This window comes from Hemicordylus capensis, chromosome 12 (genome assembly GCF_027244095.1).
Source record: "Hemicordylus capensis ecotype Gifberg chromosome 12, rHemCap1.1.pri, whole genome shotgun sequence".
Lineage (NCBI taxonomy): Eukaryota > Metazoa > Chordata > Lepidosauria > Squamata > Cordylidae > Hemicordylus > Hemicordylus capensis.
In genome coordinates this window covers 2,810,051-2,828,316 of record NC_069668.1, presented here as the reverse complement: position 1 = coordinate 2,828,316, position 18,266 = coordinate 2,810,051, and the positions used below count along the sequence as shown (strand labels likewise).

Genomic DNA, 18,266 nt, shown 5'->3' with positions numbered 1-18,266 from the left:
GCCCCGCTGACAGCAATCCAGCTGGTCTCCTGGGTTCTGGCTGGCTGAGCCCTCCCCCCGCCACCTCCCCCCGCGGCCCCTGGCCCTCGAATCAATAGGCAGCCGGTGTGCTCCATTCCTGGAGCATTTCCATGGAAACCGGCTGAGCGCCTCCTTATTGGTGCGCACGCAGAGCTGCTAGCGCACTGGTGGTGGCAGCGAAACTCCACACTGGAGACTCAGGCATTTCTGCATGGCCGCTCCGGAGCCCAGCCGCACCTGGGACAGCGTCCGACCAGCCGTGCGCCGAGCATGAGAGAGAGATCCCTGGCCGGGAGGCCGAAACAGGACATCAAAGCATGAATCGGGAGCCCAGGCCGGGCCCGGCAGGCGCATGAGCGCTCTGACATGTGAGGGGAGTCCTTGCCGAGCCCTGACAGCTCCTGTGTGGGGAAGAGAGGCTGGGGGCGTGATGCTGAGCTGGAGATCGGGGAGGGGGTAGCTGGAGAAGTGGGGCCTGGCCCTCCCCCCAACCCCGCCACAGCTCTGAGAATCAGGCATGCAGAGGGAGAGCTGTTCCGAGCCAGGGACTCCTGCCAGCTCTCCGCAGTGACGGAGATGTGCTTTCCCATGCACTGTGCGCAGCGTCTGCGGTGATGCCTCTGGGGCTTCTGGCGTCTCCCCTGGCGATCCACTCCCCTGGAACCTTTTCAGTGCGGCCGTGTCAGAATCCGAGGCATGAGGCAGCAGGTCGGGTCAGACCCCCCGGCGGAGATGGAGCAGGGGTCTGCGCAGGAAAACCGAAGCTCAGACAGTGGCTTTTGGACAGTCCTGGAGGGCCAGGCCGCCTCTCCGGGAAACCTGGCGTGGTCCTCGGAGCAAGACCCGGAGACCCCTAGACCGTGCGCCACAGAAGGGACCGGACACTGCCAAGGGGACAGATCCCAGGTATTGTAACCACTCGGGAACAGTGTGCATGCCCTGCCCAGAAAAAAAGGGCCGCGGCTCCAGGCCGCGGCTCTGAGGCTTTGGGCAAGAGCTTCTGTGTTCAGAGGCAGGCTATCTGGGTCTCAGGTGCTGGGACACATGAGGGAGCGCCATTGCCGGGTGCCCTGTCTGCCTGCTCCCAGGGGTAGCTGGCTGTCCCCTGCTGGAAGCAGAACGCTGGGGGAGATTTGCCTCTGCACTCTTATTGTTTCCTAGCTCAGATGGCTTTTCAAAAAAAGGGGGGGGTAAACAAATGTGTGACAGCTGGGCTGTCAGTGGCCATTTGCCGGGGTAGCTTAGTGAAACCTCCCTCCTCAGGAGCAGTATACCACTTAATACCGGTTTGCTGCAGACAAACAGAAAGAGAAGCAGCTAAACCTGGGGTGTGATCCTGCAGGGCTCTTTTGGGGTTCTCCTCAAAATGCATTCGCTCCCATGATCGGATTCTGCTTCCTGGCCGCATGAAGGATTGCCTAATGATTCATTTATTGCCCCCACCCAGCCCACCCAGGGGCATATATTCAATGCCCATAGCACCCAAATCTCTCTCTAATTGATGGTGGCTCATTCCTGTCGCAAGCGAACCTGTGGCTGGAGGCAGAAGGCTCTGCGTCTCCTCCCAGACAGAGATTCGTGTTGCTGCTGCTGCATCGGAACTGCAGTGCTATTACCATTTTAAAATCCTCTCCGTAGATTCCCCACTCCACCCCAGCCGAGGGTGCCCACTCCAGCAAAGGAGGAGCCGGGAGGCTTAAAAGCAAAGTCAGGGTGGGGAAGGGTCCTTTTCTCTCTCTCCAGGCGAAGCCGAAGGCGCCCGGAGGAGAGAGAACAGATTGGCAGCATTTTAGACTGGAGGTGGGGGGCCCCTCAGAGGTCTTCTAGACCAACCCCCTGCTCAGTGCAGGAAGCTCTGATAGGTGGCTGTCCAGTCTCTGTTGGGAAACCTCTAGCAAAGGTGAGCCCCCTGCATCATGAGGCAGGCTGTTCCACTGGCCAGCTGCTCTTGCAGCTAGGAAATGATTCCTACTGTCCAGCCTGAATCTGCTTTCTTGCACTTTCAGTCTATTGGTTCTCGGGAGCGACAGAGTGCAAATTCGTGCCGTCTTCTATGCCGGCCCTTCAGATATTTGAAGACGGCTCTCATCTCTCCCCTTCATCTTCGCTTCTCCAGGCTAAACATCTCCCAGCTCCTTCATAGGACTCAGACACCCACCCCCCCACACACACACCATCTTCATTGTCCTCCTCTGTACCCCTTCCAGTTTTATCAATCTCCTTTTTAAACTCCCAGGGCGATTAGTCACCACAGTCAAATGGAGCCTCCAGCTTCAGGGGCAGTCTACCCCTAGGATACCAATTGGTTGGGGGGGGAGGGCAGGGAGTGGGGCTGCCTTCACGCTGCCCTGCAGGCTTCCGGGAGGCATCCGGTTTGCCACTTTTGAAAGCAGGAGCCTGAGTTCCGATCCAGGTCGTCTCTTCGGAGACCTGCTCCGTGACGAATCGTGTCACGTTTTGGGGGTTTAAACGGGCTCAGATCAATCAATTCTTGGCGAGGAAAACAGGAAGGATATGAATGTCCCCTTTGCTGCCCCCTAGCTCTGCTATGAGCTAGCAGAGGGGTTATCAAACATGGGGGCCCCCAGATAGACTACAGATCCCATCATCTCCAGCTGCAATGGCCTTTCCCCTTTGTGGAGTGGCATTCCTTTGGCCACTGTGGTTGGGGATAAAAGGAACATGGGAAGCTGCCTACTGAGTCAGACCCTTGTTCCGTCTAGCTCAGTATTGTCTACATTGACTGGCAGCAGCTGCCCAAGATTTCAGGTAGGGGTCTTCCTCAGCCTAAGCAGAAGATGCCACCGGGGAGGGAAGCTGGGAGCTTTTCCATGCATAGCTGATGCTCTATGGCCCCATTCCCAAAAATGGAACTTGGGGTCTTAGGAAGCTGCTGTCTACTGAGTCCAACCATCCGTGCATCAAGCTCAGTATTGCCTACCTGACTGGCAGGGGCCTGCCAAGGCATATTATTATTGTAATCGCGTTTTTCAACTCAGAGAAGCAGTTTCTCAAAGCAGTTCATGCAGGAAAAGGGATACAGCGAGGCGAATCTCCGTCTCGTCCAGATCATTGTCGGCGTCCTCTTTTGAGGTTTCCGACGTGCCATGATTTCTTTCGACAGCCTTCTGCATCTCTGCTCGCAGCAGGCGAGGTGTGCTTGCTGGGGTGAAAGGGGTCTCTTTTTAGCTCTTGATTTTATTACGGCGTTATGTAATGCCACCGGTGCAAGAGGCCCTTTTCGGAGGAACGGAGAGGAGAATTGCAGAGCCCTGCACCATTTTCAGGGATCTGCAGCTCACTTATATAAGAAAGATGATGAGGAGTTTGTCTGAAGGCAGGGATCTGCTCTGCTAATGGGAAAGGATAGTTTAGCCTCATTTTCTAGAGTTGGGAGCCAAGGAAGCTGCCATATACTGAGTCAGACCCTTGGTCCAGCTCACTCAGGCTTGTCTGCACTGACCAACAGTGGCTCTCCAATTTTTCTGCATGGGGATGCCACCAGGGAATAACCTGGGGCCTTCGGCACGCAAGCATGGAGATGCTCTTCTACAGAGCTATGGCTCCATCCCCTAAGGGGGATATCTTACAGTGCTCACATGTAGTCACCCATCCAAATACAAACCAGGCCAGGCCCTGCTTAGCAGAGGGGACAATTCATGCTTGCTACTTCAAAACCAACTCTCCAGGGAGAGGGAGAGAGATCAGGGAGGCCTGGATATCTCTGGTACATAAGGACTACCTCTGGATAAAAGGACCAGCAGTCCATCTGGCCCAGTTCTCTGTCTCTGACTGCAGTCAGAAAAGGAGGAGCAAACCATGATGGGGATTTTTCTCCCCAGCTTCTGGTAATAAAAGAGAGACTGCTGATAAATGTGGAGATGTCTCATCCATCTAGGCTTATAGCTGAGGAGGCCATGCGGGCTCAAGCCTTTGCTTAGCTCCTGCTGCAAAACGGAGACTGCTTTCCACATTCGCTCACATAGCCTTTCTCATTGTGAGGCCCTCTGGGCAGTACACCACCATACGAGTCTTTGGATGTATCCTCCATTGATTTTTTTCTGAGAACTGACATTAAAAGGTTGAATGGGGGGTATCTTCTTTAGACTGTAATCTCCTTGGGGACAGTGAACCACCTTCTTTAATATTTATTTATCTGCTAACTGCTTTGGCAACATCTGTGGTGAAGCAGTATCTCAATCATCATTGTGGAAGTTAGATTCTAGAATGTGCGATTCTGTCAGGGAGCTCTCCTTTGCTGGAGGTCTTCCGGCAGAGGCTGGGGTGCCCGTCTGTCAGGGATGCTGTCGCGGATTCCTGCGGTGAGCTGGGGGTTGGACTAGAAGTCCGCTGAGGGTCCCTTCCAGCTCAGGTTCAGTGACCTAATAATCCTTTTCAAAGCCCTCTTCTCCCAGAGGCCATTTCAACACCTTGTGGCAATGAGTGCCACTGGCCGCTGCTTGCAGTGTGACACAGAGTGTGCTCATTCCTCCGTGCGCCCCACCCTGAGGAGTTAAACGTTTGAGGGTGAAGGCGGAGAACCCAGATAACCCCCTGACATCATTTTTAAAAGGGGGGGGGCTGCTCTAAAGGTTAGCTTGTCCTCCTTGTTCAAGGTTTGAACCAGATTTGTAGTCTGAGTGTGCCACTTTGAATCATCCTCCTTGAGATGCATTCTTATGTCACCACTTTGGGGAATCCAGCGGTCCGTCCTGTCGCAGAAGCCTGTGCCAATTAATTCTCCTTCCGTGAGATTTGACCTTGGAGACACTTTTTTAACGGGCTTGTCACATCAAAGAGACCATTTCGCGGTGGCCAGAAAACCAGACTCAAACAGACAGATGAGAGAAAGATACAGAGTGATCTTGGCATCTCAGGAGCACACCAAGCTGCTGCCTGCAAAGTCAGACCCTTGGTCCAGCTAGCTCAGTATTGTCTGCTCTGGCAGGCAGAGGCTCTCGAGGGCTACAGGCAGGCATTTTTCTCAGGCCTGCCCAGAGACGCTGCCAGGAATTGAACCTGGGACCTTTGGGAAGGATGCATCCCAAAAGATGCGAATACATTTGGAACGTAGGAAGCTGCCATCGACTGAGTCAGACTATTGGTCTCTCTAGTTCGGTATTGCCTGGCTCTGACTGGTAGCAGCTCTCCAGGGTTTTCAGGCAAGAATCTTGTCCAGCCTTACCTGTCAGGAATTGAACCCGGGATCCTCTGCATGCAGAGCCAGTGGACTACAGAGCCCCCTCCCTTCTGGGAATGCCACCAATCCTTTGCTATTTGAGACTGTGAATAGTTCCTTTAGGGGCTCCAACTAGGGGAGGGGTGATCTTGTTCTGTGAGAGCAGCCTCCTTGGCAAGTTTTAGTTTTCTGCTGGATTGACAGCGCGCTCAGAAGAGTCCTACGTGATCAAGCAGAAGTGGGCTCCCCTAGTCCAAAATTTCCCCAGAGTGGCAAGCCAGATGCAGCAGAAAAAAGCCCACAAGAAGAACAGCCCCCCCCCCATGGCTGTTGCCCTTCTCCAACAGCTGGCATTCAGACTACTTCTGAACAATGAAGTTTCATTGAGCTGTCTTAATGGCCACTGATAGACCTCTCCCCCTCCACAAATTGGTCCAGTTCTTGCCTAAATCCATCTAAGCCATCAGACGCCCCTGTACTTTGTGCCCACAAAATTGAGGGCTCCCTTCTTCTATCCTCCTTGAATCCATGCCAGTCTAGGTAGAATTCCAGATTTCAGAATCCTCCAACTTGAACTTGATCTTGCATGTTGCGATAAACTCGGTTAGTCATTGGGAATGCCCCGGGAATTCCTGTTTTGCTCCTTCTCTGTTAGGTTTTAAGACACAACTGAAGACCCTTTTAGGCTGGCAGACCTCCATCTGAATTGCCCCCTTGATTTCGTTTATTCAGGCCTTGGGGATGCCCTGGGAATTCCTGTCTTGCTGCTTTGTTTTGCTACAAGACACAAGTGAGGATGCTTTTAGTACGACTGGCCTCCAACTGAATTGCCCCCTGAATTTCCCCCTTTCCATTTTCTCCCCTAAACGGAGAAAACAGTTACTTGTTCCAAATGATGTCAATTCTTGTTTTAAATTATGGCTGTTGGCTTGAATATTTTTTCAAAACCTTTTTCTGGCGGATGCTCACGACGGTGGTTTGCTGACTCGCCCACCTGCCTGCCCCCTCTTGATTTAGTTTTCTCTCCTCTCCTGTTGATGTTTTCTTGCCGATATGTAATCTCTTGCTAGCAGGGTGGATTTGATTTAAATCAAACTGATTTAATTCACGATTTAAATCACGATTTAAATCACTAGTCAGTAAGGCTTGATTTAAATCATAGTTTTCTACATAAAGACTAATTCTTGCTGGTATAACTTCAATATGCAAGTAGATGAAGATTTTTAGAATAACAACTTTTCATATTAGTTTTTTTATCCCCAGTTTAATAGGTTAATCATTCATATTTGGACAACTTTTCTGTTGTACTTAGGAAGGAGAAAAATAATCATTACCTTAATAATAACAATTTAAATAGATTTATTCAACTGAAACAATAACATTACAGCATATGTTATTTGATTAAACAAACATCCATGTTTGTTAACTAATTTGGCTAAACAAAATATATATATTTTAAGAAACTTAGACTGTCAGCCCAGCCTACACATGAAAAACTTAAATACTGTCCTCTGTAGCTCACTCGTCATCTTCATCTTCTTCTTTGTTCATAATCTGGAAAAGAAAAACAAGCTTTCCTGCTTTATCAGGTCCCAAACGATTTCTCAATTTAGAATGAATGAGTCCAAAGGAAGAGAATATTCTTTCAACGCCTGCAGAAGAAGCTACTGCTGTTAAAAGTGAAATCATTACTTGAACAGTCTCTAAATCCAAGTGCTTAAGTGACTTCCACCAGTTCACTGGTGTGACTTTCTTTAAAATATCTTCAGCAAACATATATTTCTTGAATGGTTCCCCCTTAGCTTTGAAGTTTATTATAGTTGGCATTACAGATGGATGATTGCTGGATACCCATGTCATCGCTAACTCCTCTTCCTCAGCACTTGACCCTGGTACTGGATATTGACAATATTTGCCAAAAAATGAGCTGGAGACAGTACTTGTCCCATTCGTTTTTTTAATGCTTGTAATTTAATTCTGTCCATGTGTAGTTCTGTTTTTAAGTGTTCACTCAGTTCCTTCCAAATTTCAACAGCATCAGCAATAAAACAGCTATTTTTCTGTATTTTGTTTAAAGATTCAGAGATGGGTTTCAGGATGCTCAGCATATGTTCAACATTTCTCTTAAGCCCAATGTTGAGGATTTTGGCCGTGACAGTGCCATCTATTTTATCTCGATTTTGTTCACAAACTGTCATCAGAATAGGCCAGTTCTTGATATACTGCTCAAAACAGTCCACCACAGAGTTCCATCTAACATCTTGTGGGAGCATTAGCTTGTTTCCACCCATCCTTTTCAGAGCTGCTGCAGCAAAGTGATTGCTACGGAAGTATTTAGCAATTTCAACAACATTAGTCTTTATTTCTGGAACACTTAAGTCTTTGGCTAAGAGGTGCAGCAAATGAGCACTGCAACCATATGTTATTAGCTTTGTATTCCCTTCCTGCTCTTCTAAATTTCTTCTCATCTTGGATACATTTGCAGCATTGTCTGTGACCAAACTGCGTACTAGACATTTGAATTTTTGTTGACATGTTATTATAGCTTTTACTGCCACTTCTTGTAAGTATTCTGCTGTGTGTGCATTTCCTGACGTATCAATTGTTTGTGCAAGGAAGACTTTCCCTTCTTCTGTTGTTATACAAGCACATACAATAGGATCATTGTGGACATTACTCCACCCATCAATACTTAGGTTAACAATTCTACCCTCCAGAGCTGTTGCACATTGCTCCATTTCTCTGTCATACACTTTATCCAGCAGTTTCCCTGCAACATCTGCTCTGCTGGGTGGACTGTATCCTGGTCTCAGTGACTGAACCATATTAATGAAATGTGGGTTCTCAGTCAGACGGAAAGAAGAGTTCGTTGCATAAACAAACTGGGCAATTTTTTCATCAATTAACTCTTTTTCTAATCTGCTAGTTTTTATCACAAACTTATCTATGGTGGTTCCAGGAGGGAAGGATTTTTTCTTTCTTTTAGGTGATAGTGATATGTGGCTGTGGGTGTCTGATGATGATGCTAATGAGGCACTATCCTGGATGGATAACTCTGAAATTGTAGAACAGGAGGATGGTGATCTTGAAGGTGGATAGTTTCCAGAATCCATGAATTCCCCTAAACAAAAAAGTCAATGCTGTTATTTTATTGTTTATACAATTTCTGCTTATTGTACACAGCACTGCCCCAAAAGGAATATTTGCTTTTCTTCATAACTGTACCAAATGACAGTAACATGCAATAATAATAAGAAATATAATTTTGCTCAAACATGACAGTTCAAGGCAGTCTTTAGAAATATTATATGATTCAATAAAAATGTTTACCAACCTGAAGATCCTGCCTGTTCAAATGTGTTTCTTTGGTCATCTTCATCACAGCACTTCTCATGATGTTGCCTCATTCGGACCACCAGGCCTTGCATTTCTTTGTTGCAGTGTTTGCATTTTGCACGCATGCCTGCCTTACCGATAGGTAAAGGAACTTCATTAAAATATTGCCAAACTGGGTCTCTTTTACGGCCTGCTGCCATTATAGGTTTTTTCCTCCAAGGAAAGAATGTGATAAACCTCAGGTCATACACACAAAAAGATCCAAAGACTTGTCTGTCTGTGGCTATGCAGTATTGTGCTCAGAAAGTTTCACTTTCATTTTGTACTGCTTGTCTGCTTGCCCCTCCCTCCTCACACTTAGTTTCACTTTCTTCTTGTGCAGATCTATTCCACTCCAAACAATCAGAAAAATATTGTTTCTATTCGATTTCACTGAACTTCTTGAAACTTAGCACTGAAGGGGTTGATTCTGTATTCATAGGTTTGTAGAACAATAGGATTAAGGTCTTTTTCTCAACTCTGTTCATGTCATAACATTTTTGCTGTGAAGAAGAGGCTTGTGATCTCTGCTGAGTCAAATTCAGTTTTGAGAACTGCAAAAGTAAACTAAGCATCTGTGATAATATCTTGTAGGCAGAGAAACTGCCCAATAATCTTACAAAAACCTCTGGAAGAGCATGACATTGTGAATGGATTAATGGAATTTATTTACCAAAAAAATTAAACATATACAGCCTTATTCTACATAATTAAAAAACTAATCTTTATTTCATGATGGAATAACCTTTGGATGGTAATATATTTTCCTCAAAAAGCATTTTATTTTTAAAAAATTGATTTAAATAAAAAAAATTGATTTAAATAAAAAAAAATCTGATTTTTTTGATTTTTTTAAAAAAATCATTGATTTTTATCCACCCTGCTTGCTAGTTTCATTGTTCTTTGAAGTGGTGGTTAGAATTGTTGCCTTCTAATTGTAACACTTCTATTGAATACATGCCATGCATGATGGTACGTCTTTGGGTGGGGTGGGGGATCATGGGTTACGGGGCCTATGGGGCTCCCAAGGTGGTCTCGAGATGTCAAGCAGTCAACGGAGGCTCTTTTTCTGATGTCCGTTTCTCTCCACCTCCATCCTGCCTTTCTGCTTCCCAGTATGGCGCGAGTTACTGCTGCCTCCTGCGGCAAAACCAGGTTCTGCTCACAGCCTTGGAAGAGCTGCAGTCACACTGTGCCAGCCTGAAGAAAGACAACAGCCTGCTGGTAAGAACGGCGACCCGGCCGGTGCGGGGTGGAGGGGGTGCCCTCCGGATCCCTGGCGATGCCACCGAGCATCCTGGCATGTAACTGGCGGGTGGTGAATCCGATGTAGGAATGGGGGCCCCTTTCTCCAATGCGGACATTATAAGAACATAAGAACAGCCCTGCTGGATCAGGCCCAAGGAAGCCCATCTAGCCCAGCCTCCTGTTTCCCACAGTGGTCCACCAGATGCCCCTGAGAAGCCCACAGGCAAGAGGTCTGTGCATACCCTCGCTCCTGCTGTTGCTTCCCTGCAACTGGGATTCGGGGGCATCTTGCCTCAGAGACCGGAGGTGGCCCACAGCCAGCAGATTGGTAGCCCTGGATAGACCTGCCCTCCATGAATTTGTCTAAGCCCCTTTTAAAGCCATGGAAGATGGTGGCCGTCCCGACATCCCGCGGCAGAGAGTTCCACAGATTAATTCTGTCCTGTGTGACCAATGACTTCCTTCTGTCGGTCCTAAATTTCCTGGCCATCGCTTCTATGAGATAGTTCTAGTGTTGGGAGAGGGTCAGGTTGCCATGTCCCCCGGGATTTAGGGTCGCCCCCGGATTTTGGGTCCTCCACCCGGCTGCTTGATTCCACCCGGATTTACACAGATTTCAAATGCACTGCCCAGATTGCTTGGATTTTACAATGGATCCGATCACATGGGAGGGTGGAGAAGGAGGGGAAAGTATACAAACCTGTCAAACAGATCAATTTAAAAAATGCAAATTAGTTTTTGCATAATCAAATTAGGCCATCTGGATTTGGGAAACTTGAATATGGCAACCCTATGAGGGGGGCAGGTTTGCTCTGTCCACTCTCTCTCTCTCCTCCATGCATAATGGAGGACGGGGGGGCCTTTCTCTGATGCGGACAGGGGGGCCCCCTTTCTCCGATTCTCACAAAGCCCTCCTCACAAATGCAACCAGCAAAAGAGAAACAAAATTGCTTCCATCCAAACATTCTGACGGAGGCAGAGGAGTGTGATAAATGCCTCCGATACTTTGGAGAATGTTCCAAAAGGCAATCCCCAACAAAACCCTGGCCTACTGCTGGCCAGTAGTCTTGCCTCAGTATACGGCTGCTGCTGCAGGTTATTAGACAAAGTCCCAGCTCAGTGGTAGGGCTGCCAGTCAGTGCAGGCAATACTGAGCCAGATGGGCCAGTGGTCTGACTCATTGGGCAGCAGCTTGCTAAGGGATGGGACCGTAACTTGGTGGAAGAACATCTGCTCTGCACACAGAAGGTCCTAGGTTCAATTCCTGGTGGCATCTCCAGGTAGGGCTGGGAAAAACCCCTGCCTGGAACCTTGGAGAGTTGCTGCCAGTCAGAGCTGACAATCCTGAGCTAGACAGACCAAGGGTCTGACTCCGTAGGCAGCAGCAGTCATAGGATGCTGACTCCGCTAGGGATGTGCATAAAACCGGTTCTCCCAGTTCGGTTCGGGTCCGGACCGGGTCCGGACCGGACCGGGGTGGTTCGGTTTTGGTTTTGCCGGACCACCACCCCGGTCCGGTCTGGTTTCGAACCGGTTCGGATCCGAACTGAACCGGTTCGGATCACAAAAAGCAGCTGGTTTTGAAGGGGACATTGTGTTCTACCTGCCACCCAAATTTCAAGTCGATTGGACCTTCCTCTGATTTTTTACAATTTTTTTTTAAATTAATTTTTGCCCATAACTCACAATGTGGAGCCCTTAGGGGCAAAAAAGCTGGGGTGGGTGGTAGCCACCCATGGGTGTCCTCCACCCCAAAAATCCCAAGGCAATTGGTGGCTCCTAGTATTATTGGTGAATTTTTGAAGAAAAAATTTTTTTCCATTGGCTAGAATGGGGGTTTGGGGCTGCCCCAGACCCACCTCTGTGGGGTGGCAGCACCCCCAAAGTGGGTCCGGGGCCATGGCAAAAATGCCCTCAGTCCCTCCCAGCAATCCCCGTAGAGATAGGAGTGATGGTTCTGTTGTTTTTCTGAGGTATTCTGAGTGTAGATTCTATGATAGCTAATGAGATTTCCAATGAGACACCATGAATCCACTCTAATTTGCTATCACAGAATCCACACTCACTCAGAACACCTCAGAAAAACAACAGAACCATCACTCCTATCTCTACGGGGATTGCTGGGAGGGACTGAGGGCATTTTTGCCATGGCCCTGGACCCACTTTGGGGGTGCTGCCACCCCACAGAGGTGGGTCTGGGGCAGCCCCAAACCCCCATTCTAGCCAATGGAAAAAAATTTTTTCTTCAAAAATTCACCAATAATACTAGGAGCAACCCAACAATTGCCACCCCATTTTTTTGGCCCCTCTCTCTGGGCGCCCTAACACGTAACACCTAGTCAGTCCATCTTAATGCCTACCTACTACCACCACTCCTATCCAAGCAAGTAAGAGGAGGACACTCAGAGAGACAACACCCACTCTCTGATCTAACAAAAAGGCCACTGCTGTGCTGCCTGCCAGCACAGCAGCAGCAGCGGAGAAGCACACTAAGCACAAGAGCAGCACACACAGAGAAGAAGCAGGAGGCGGAGCAGCAGAGCAGCAGACCTGCCGCTCTGCATGATGGGTGATGTGATGCCCAAAGAAACCACCGCCTCACTCAGTGCCTGCCACTGACTAGGCCCGACAGACAGAAGCCAGCCAACCTGCTCTGCTCTGCTCTGATGCTCCCCATGGATGATGCACACACACCCTACATCTGCATCCAAATTACCAGACCAGACCAAGTGCGCAGAGTCAGCACAGGCCAGCAGCCACCAGCCCAGCAACAACAACAGCTACTACTGCTACCACCACAACCAGTGTTGCCGCTACAATAACATTCCCAGTCCAGTCACGCACGCCACAGCCTGAGCCTAGCACACAGCCAACAGCTGCTGCCAGCCAGTGCCTGGCAAGCCCAGCCAACATGAGGAGGAGAGAGCTAAGTAGACGGCGCACGCACATCACCAACCCATCACGACAGCGCAACTGCAAGGGGAGAGGGCACAATTACAGGCAGGAGGAGGAGGAGGAGGAGGCGAGGCAATCCTAGCACAGATTTGAAAGTTTAAAATCCACCAGGACATCTTCTAGAATCTAGACTTCTGTTTTTTCTACCACCAGCTGTAGTGTCTAGTTAGTCAGTGTGCTGTGCAGCTGAGCTGAGCTGAGCTGCGTGTGAGGAAGGATGATTGTAGCTAGTTCTTTAGTTTCAGCAGACTGAGCATTGAGCATGGGCAGTGGCCTTGGGAAGCAATACAATTACACGACACTCACCTGCTGCTGCTGGTTCTAGAAGTTGCCTCTTCTCGTCTTTTCACCTCTTCGTGTGTGTATGTGTGTGTGTGCAGTGAGTGCATGCCTTTTGCCTTGCTGGAAAGAAATGCTTCTCTGGTCCACCACCACATATTTGCTCAAGGACACAGAGGCCCAAGGCAGAGGTGGTGGCACCAGTGTGAGTGCATGTGTGCTGGTGGTGTTTGCCACCACAGGTGTTTTGTGTGTGTATGTGTGCGCTGCTAGCTAGGAGGGGGGAGGGAGGCAGGGGGGAGGAAAGGGGAGGGGGAGAGGGATGTAGAGGGGATTGAAGGGGGGAGGGTCCGGCTCAGAGTTGGTCAGCCACATATTTGTGCACACACGTGCTCACGTGTGTGCTTCGGTGGGAGAGACCAGACTCTCATCATCTGCCAGACCGGGGTTGGGGGCAGGTGAGGCGGTGGTGGGCTGGAAGGGAGGGAGGATGGAAGGTGGTGAAGAGGAAGGGGAGAGGATGAGAGGGGAAGGATGGAGGGAGGCATGGGGGGGAGGGAGTTGGGGGGAGGAAAAAAACATGTAGACAGACACACAGCACACTACACACAGAAAGCATCCACACACAGAGACAGTGCTAGGCATCCATTCAGACAGACAGACAGACACACAACAGGAAGAGACAGACTGAGCCTGCACCACACACACACACACACACACACACACACACACACATACACACACACCCAATTCCCCCCCTGCACAGTTATCAATCAATATGTTGTGTTGGCAGCCAGTTCATTGCTATTCTGATGGTTTTGGGTTTTTTGCCATCAGCCAACATCAACAGTGACCACAATCAAGATGAACATAAGATGATAATAATTCATTCGTTTCATTTGAAAAAATCATCCAATCATTTTCTCCATGTAAACCAAGCCCCCCACACATGATTTCTGGTAACATTTTCAATAAAATCAATTCATTTGGCATTCATCATTTTGTTCTCCCTTTGTCACCTTTTTTTCTTTCTTTTGCATAATTTTGAGGCTTGATTTTAACATGGGGTTTTTAAAGAAAAATTTATTTACATGTTTATTTACATACAGTATTTACATATCTACACTGCATTTTAGAACGTATACCTGCCGCTGCCGCTAAGTCAAGTACTCTGTGGGCTGTGCTACTTTGGGGGTGTGTGCCGTGCCCATGCCAGGTCCCCAAATGCTGACAGGTGGATAGATAAAGGGCCTGTGCTGGTCAGCATTGGGTTTCTTTTTAGGTGGGCGTGGGCATTGTAAACATCTGGCCAGTCGCAGCACTACAACTACTACTACAACTGCATCTCTGTGTGGGCACACTACACGCTGCGACTGGCTGGCACGGCTCAGCATCCGTCACGTCAGCTCAGCTAGAGGTGGAAGGGGGGAGGATAGGGATAAGCACAGAGGTCGAGCCAGGCAGGTGACCAACCATGGGGCAACCCACGGTAATCACTCGCCCGGCTCAAACTCCAGCTTGGGGTAGCCCAACAGGGGGAGGTTCACCTTAAGGAAGACCAGCTGCTCCACCAGACCAGGGTCCAAGCGGGAGCGAGAGGGTGTCACCACGTCCCCGGCACGTGAAAACACCCGCTCACTCTGGACACTGGTTGGGGGGCAGGAGAGGAGGCGCACAGCCACCACCGCCAGGTCCGGCCAGACTTGGCGGCGGCTCGCCCAGAACTGTGCGCAGTCCACGCCGTCTCCCTCCACAGGCTCCTCCAAGTACTGCGCAATGCATTGCTCAGCACTGGAGGGGGGCCTGGCAGGTCGAGCCTCCCGCATACCAGGCATGGCGCCATAGCAGAACCGCTGAAACCACTGGGCGGATCTCGAGTCGGTAGCAAGTGGCTGCTGCGATGGCGCCGCCTGGGATGCCGCGCTGCTGGACTGGGAAGAGGGAGGGGAAGGGGAAGCTGACGCCGGCTGGCCGCCCATGCTGCTGCTGGGTGCGGGTTGGGCCGCGAGGGCTGCCCCCGCACCACTACCAACACCCTGGTCTCTGCGGGCCCTAGCGGCCTCCTCCTCCCTAACCTTCTCGACCAGGATGCCCCTCCACCTGGGCAATTCATTGGCACTCACGGCATTGCCCTTGAGGGCTGGGTGACAGAGACAAGCGAGGACATACTCCTCCCTGTCTCCCAGCACATCAACGAGCCGCTTGTCAACCCCAGACCTCAGCCTCCCAGCCAGAGCACGACCCTCTGGCGTGGTCAGAGAGATATGGAGTCCACCCATCAGCTTCTCGAGACCAACAGCTGTGGGCAGCGCCTGGCTCAAGGGAGTGGTGTCACCACACAAGCCCTTCGTGGCAAGCTGGAAGGGCTCGAGTGCCGACACCGCCTCGGACATCTGCTTCCACTCTGCGTTCGAGAAGTCGCAGACATCCAAGGACTCGTCCCTCGCCAGGGCGACAAGAGCTCTCTCCTGCTCCAACAGGGGCTGGAACAGGAGGAAGGTGGAGTTCCACCGCGTCTCCACATCCGTAGGGATGAGATGGCGAGGAAGGCCAAGGTCATCCTGCTTCTGGAGAAGCAGTCTCCTGGACTTCTCGCTGCGGTGGAAGTGGGCGGCCAGCTTGCGAGACTTATCCACAAGCATGGCCGTGGCAGCAACAGCAGCTGGGATGGGGCGGGCCCCCTTCTCCTGGGACGCCTTCAGCTCCTTAAGGCCAAGGGCGTCCCTGACGGTCAGATGGAGCGTTTGTGCCATACACCGTATATTCACACAGTCCATGACTGTCTCGACAGCGGCGGTAACGTTGGCTCCATTGTCGGTGACAATGAAGCCGCGGGAGAGGTGTGGACACCCGCCAATCCACTCCTCTATCTGGCGGTCGAGTACGGCCGCCACCTCCTCCGCGGTGTGCCTCGTGTCCATCGTCTCCACGTGCAGGACGGCCCACCTGTGCCGTAGTGCAGCGGGAGCCGCGCCGGACCCGGAAGCATCGCCCGCGGAGGTCCCCTCACTCTCCGGTCCCCACCAGTGGGCAGTGAGGGCCAGGAAAGAAAAGTGCATCCCACTGACACTGGTCCAGAGGTCAGTCGTGAAATGCACGCTTGTCCCAGCCAGAGCTGCACGCAGCTCGGCCGACACGAGCTCCCTGCACCGGCGGTACAGGGAGGGGACCACGTTCCGGCTGAACGTGGTCCTTGAGGGGATGACGTATTCGGGAGCCACGTATTGGAGAATCCAGCGGAAGCCGTTGTTCTCGACCACCTGAAACGGCTGGTCATCGGTGGAAATCATCTCCCCTATGAGGCGGGTGAGGTGATGATGGTCCACGCGAACAATACGCTGGCTGCCCGAGGACTGCGTCCACCGCTGGACGGGCAGTGTAGCCTGCCTGCTGGCTGGCACACTGCCGCTGCCCGCCCTAGTGGCAGATGCACAAGGCGCACTAGCGCTGCCAGCCTGTCCCCTGAGACCTGGGTGGTGACGCTCTATGTGTCTCCACATAGGCGTCGTACCCAGGTGCGCAGGGTCCCTTCCACGGCTGACAAGCATCCTGCAGTGGACACAGCGGGCGTGGAATGAGGCATCTTGAGGGACCTCAAAATGCACCATACACCACTGCCCTTGGCCTCCTGTGCCCTGGGCGCCGTCCTAGGCCGTTTCTCGCGGGGTGGCTGCAGTCCTGGGGGGGGGCAGCTGCCGCTGCCTGCCCACTGCTGCCACCCAACCCGCCCCTTCCGCCTTCCACAGTGGAGGAAGGGCCCGGCTCAACTGGCATCGGAGAGGCAGGCTTCTCCTCCACCACCTCACCAGACCACTCCCCACCAGAGTGTCGGGCTTCACGAGGGGGGGCCCCACTGAGCGGCGAAAGGATAGGGGGAAGGGGCCCCAGAGTGAGGGAGAACCTGGCTGCATCGCTGCCAGCCGCACAGTCCTCACCGCCCTCTACCTGCTCTTCCAACTCCACAGTCTCCTCCACCACAACAACTGGCGGTACCTCAGCAGCACCTGGTGCCACCAGCGAGGAGGGGCCTGCCACAGCCCTAATGGTGCCTCTGCCTCTGCCGCGATTGGCGGCGGCAGGCGTGGGGAACTGAATCCTGCGCACCAAAGATGGGGCCAGAGCGAAGAATTCTCCAGTGGGGAGAACTGGGGTGTCCTCAGGCTCCCCGCGTCCTCTCCCTCCCCGTGCCGCAGGCGCACCCCGCACCTGGCCTCTCCCACCTCTGCCTGCCAGCCTTGAGCGAGCCCTGCCCGCCACACGGCGCTCAGACATGCTGCTAGGTCAGAAGGAGGGAGACTTTAGGAGGAAGGCCAGACAGGGTCAAAAAAATAATTTGGAGGGATTTAGGGGCCAAAAAAAAGGCAGCTGATTTGGAGACGGCGGGGGGAGGGAGTTTGTTTTTAAAAAAGGAAGCCAATTGGGGGGAAAGGAAGACTTTTTGATATGGGGGGAAAGCCAATTGAAGTGAGGGGGAGGGTGTCCTTTTAGAATTTGGGAGTCAACCACCAAGCCAATTGGGGAGATGGGTCTGGGAGGGTTTTTTTAAAAAATAGGGGGTTAAAGGGTGGACCCCTGGTGTGGGAGGGTGGCACGGGCAGTTGGGTGGAGTAGTTGTGGTGTGGGTGGCAAGTTTTTAACTTTTTGGGGGGGGGAGAGTGGATGGGGGGAGGGCACAGCACCTACCAGGGGTGGGGGAGGGACGCAGTCAACACTTGGGAACCTGCAGATCAAAGGAGGAAACCCTAATTTAGTGAACTGGAACACAAAGTGTGGGTTCTGGGGGGTGGTTCTCAAGTAATGCTCCTGTGGGGGGGAGCATCAAACTCAATGCAGCCTATTTAGTGACTCTAAATTGCACACAACCAAAACCAGAACCGAGTCACACCTACACAGAGGTTGAACCCACCCACTCTGTGACTCTGCCCGCCCAATGCCATGGCAAGCAAGCAGCAGCAAACACTTGATGGCAGCCTCATGGATTGAACATCATGATCATCATCATATGTGTGTATTGGCCCAGCATGTAGTGGCAGCATCAGAGCCCAGGACCCCACTCAGACTGCCCCAGAGGCAAGGAAGCACTCTGGCATGGCATGGGCCCAGCATGTAGTGGCAGCATCAGAGCCCAGGACCCCACTCAGACTGCCCCAGAGGCAAGGAAGCACTCTGGCATGGCATGGGCCCAGCATGTAGTGGCAGCATCAGAACC

The 18,266-nt window shown here is 51.5% G+C and overlaps 1 protein-coding gene across 7 annotated transcripts in view; it reads left to right on the top strand.

Annotated features, from left to right (window-relative positions):
- Positions 1-222: 222 nt before the first annotated feature.
- Positions 223-18,266, top strand: part of TSPOAP1 (TSPO associated protein 1) — an 85,547-nt gene continuing 67,503 nt past the window's right edge. For 6 of the 7 annotated variants that reach the window (XR_008311809.1, XR_008311808.1, XM_053275062.1 and 3 more), the window contains exons 1-2: positions 224-927; positions 9,692-9,799. Coding sequence is in view for 5 of the 7 variants with exons in the window: in XM_053275062.1 (XP_053131037.1) it covers positions 718-927; positions 9,692-9,799 (318 nt within the window). In the remaining 2 variants the exon portion in view is untranslated. Of the gene's footprint in view, positions 928-9,691; positions 9,800-18,266 lie in introns of all 7 variants that reach the window. The other variant, XM_053275063.1, reaches the window with a different exon arrangement.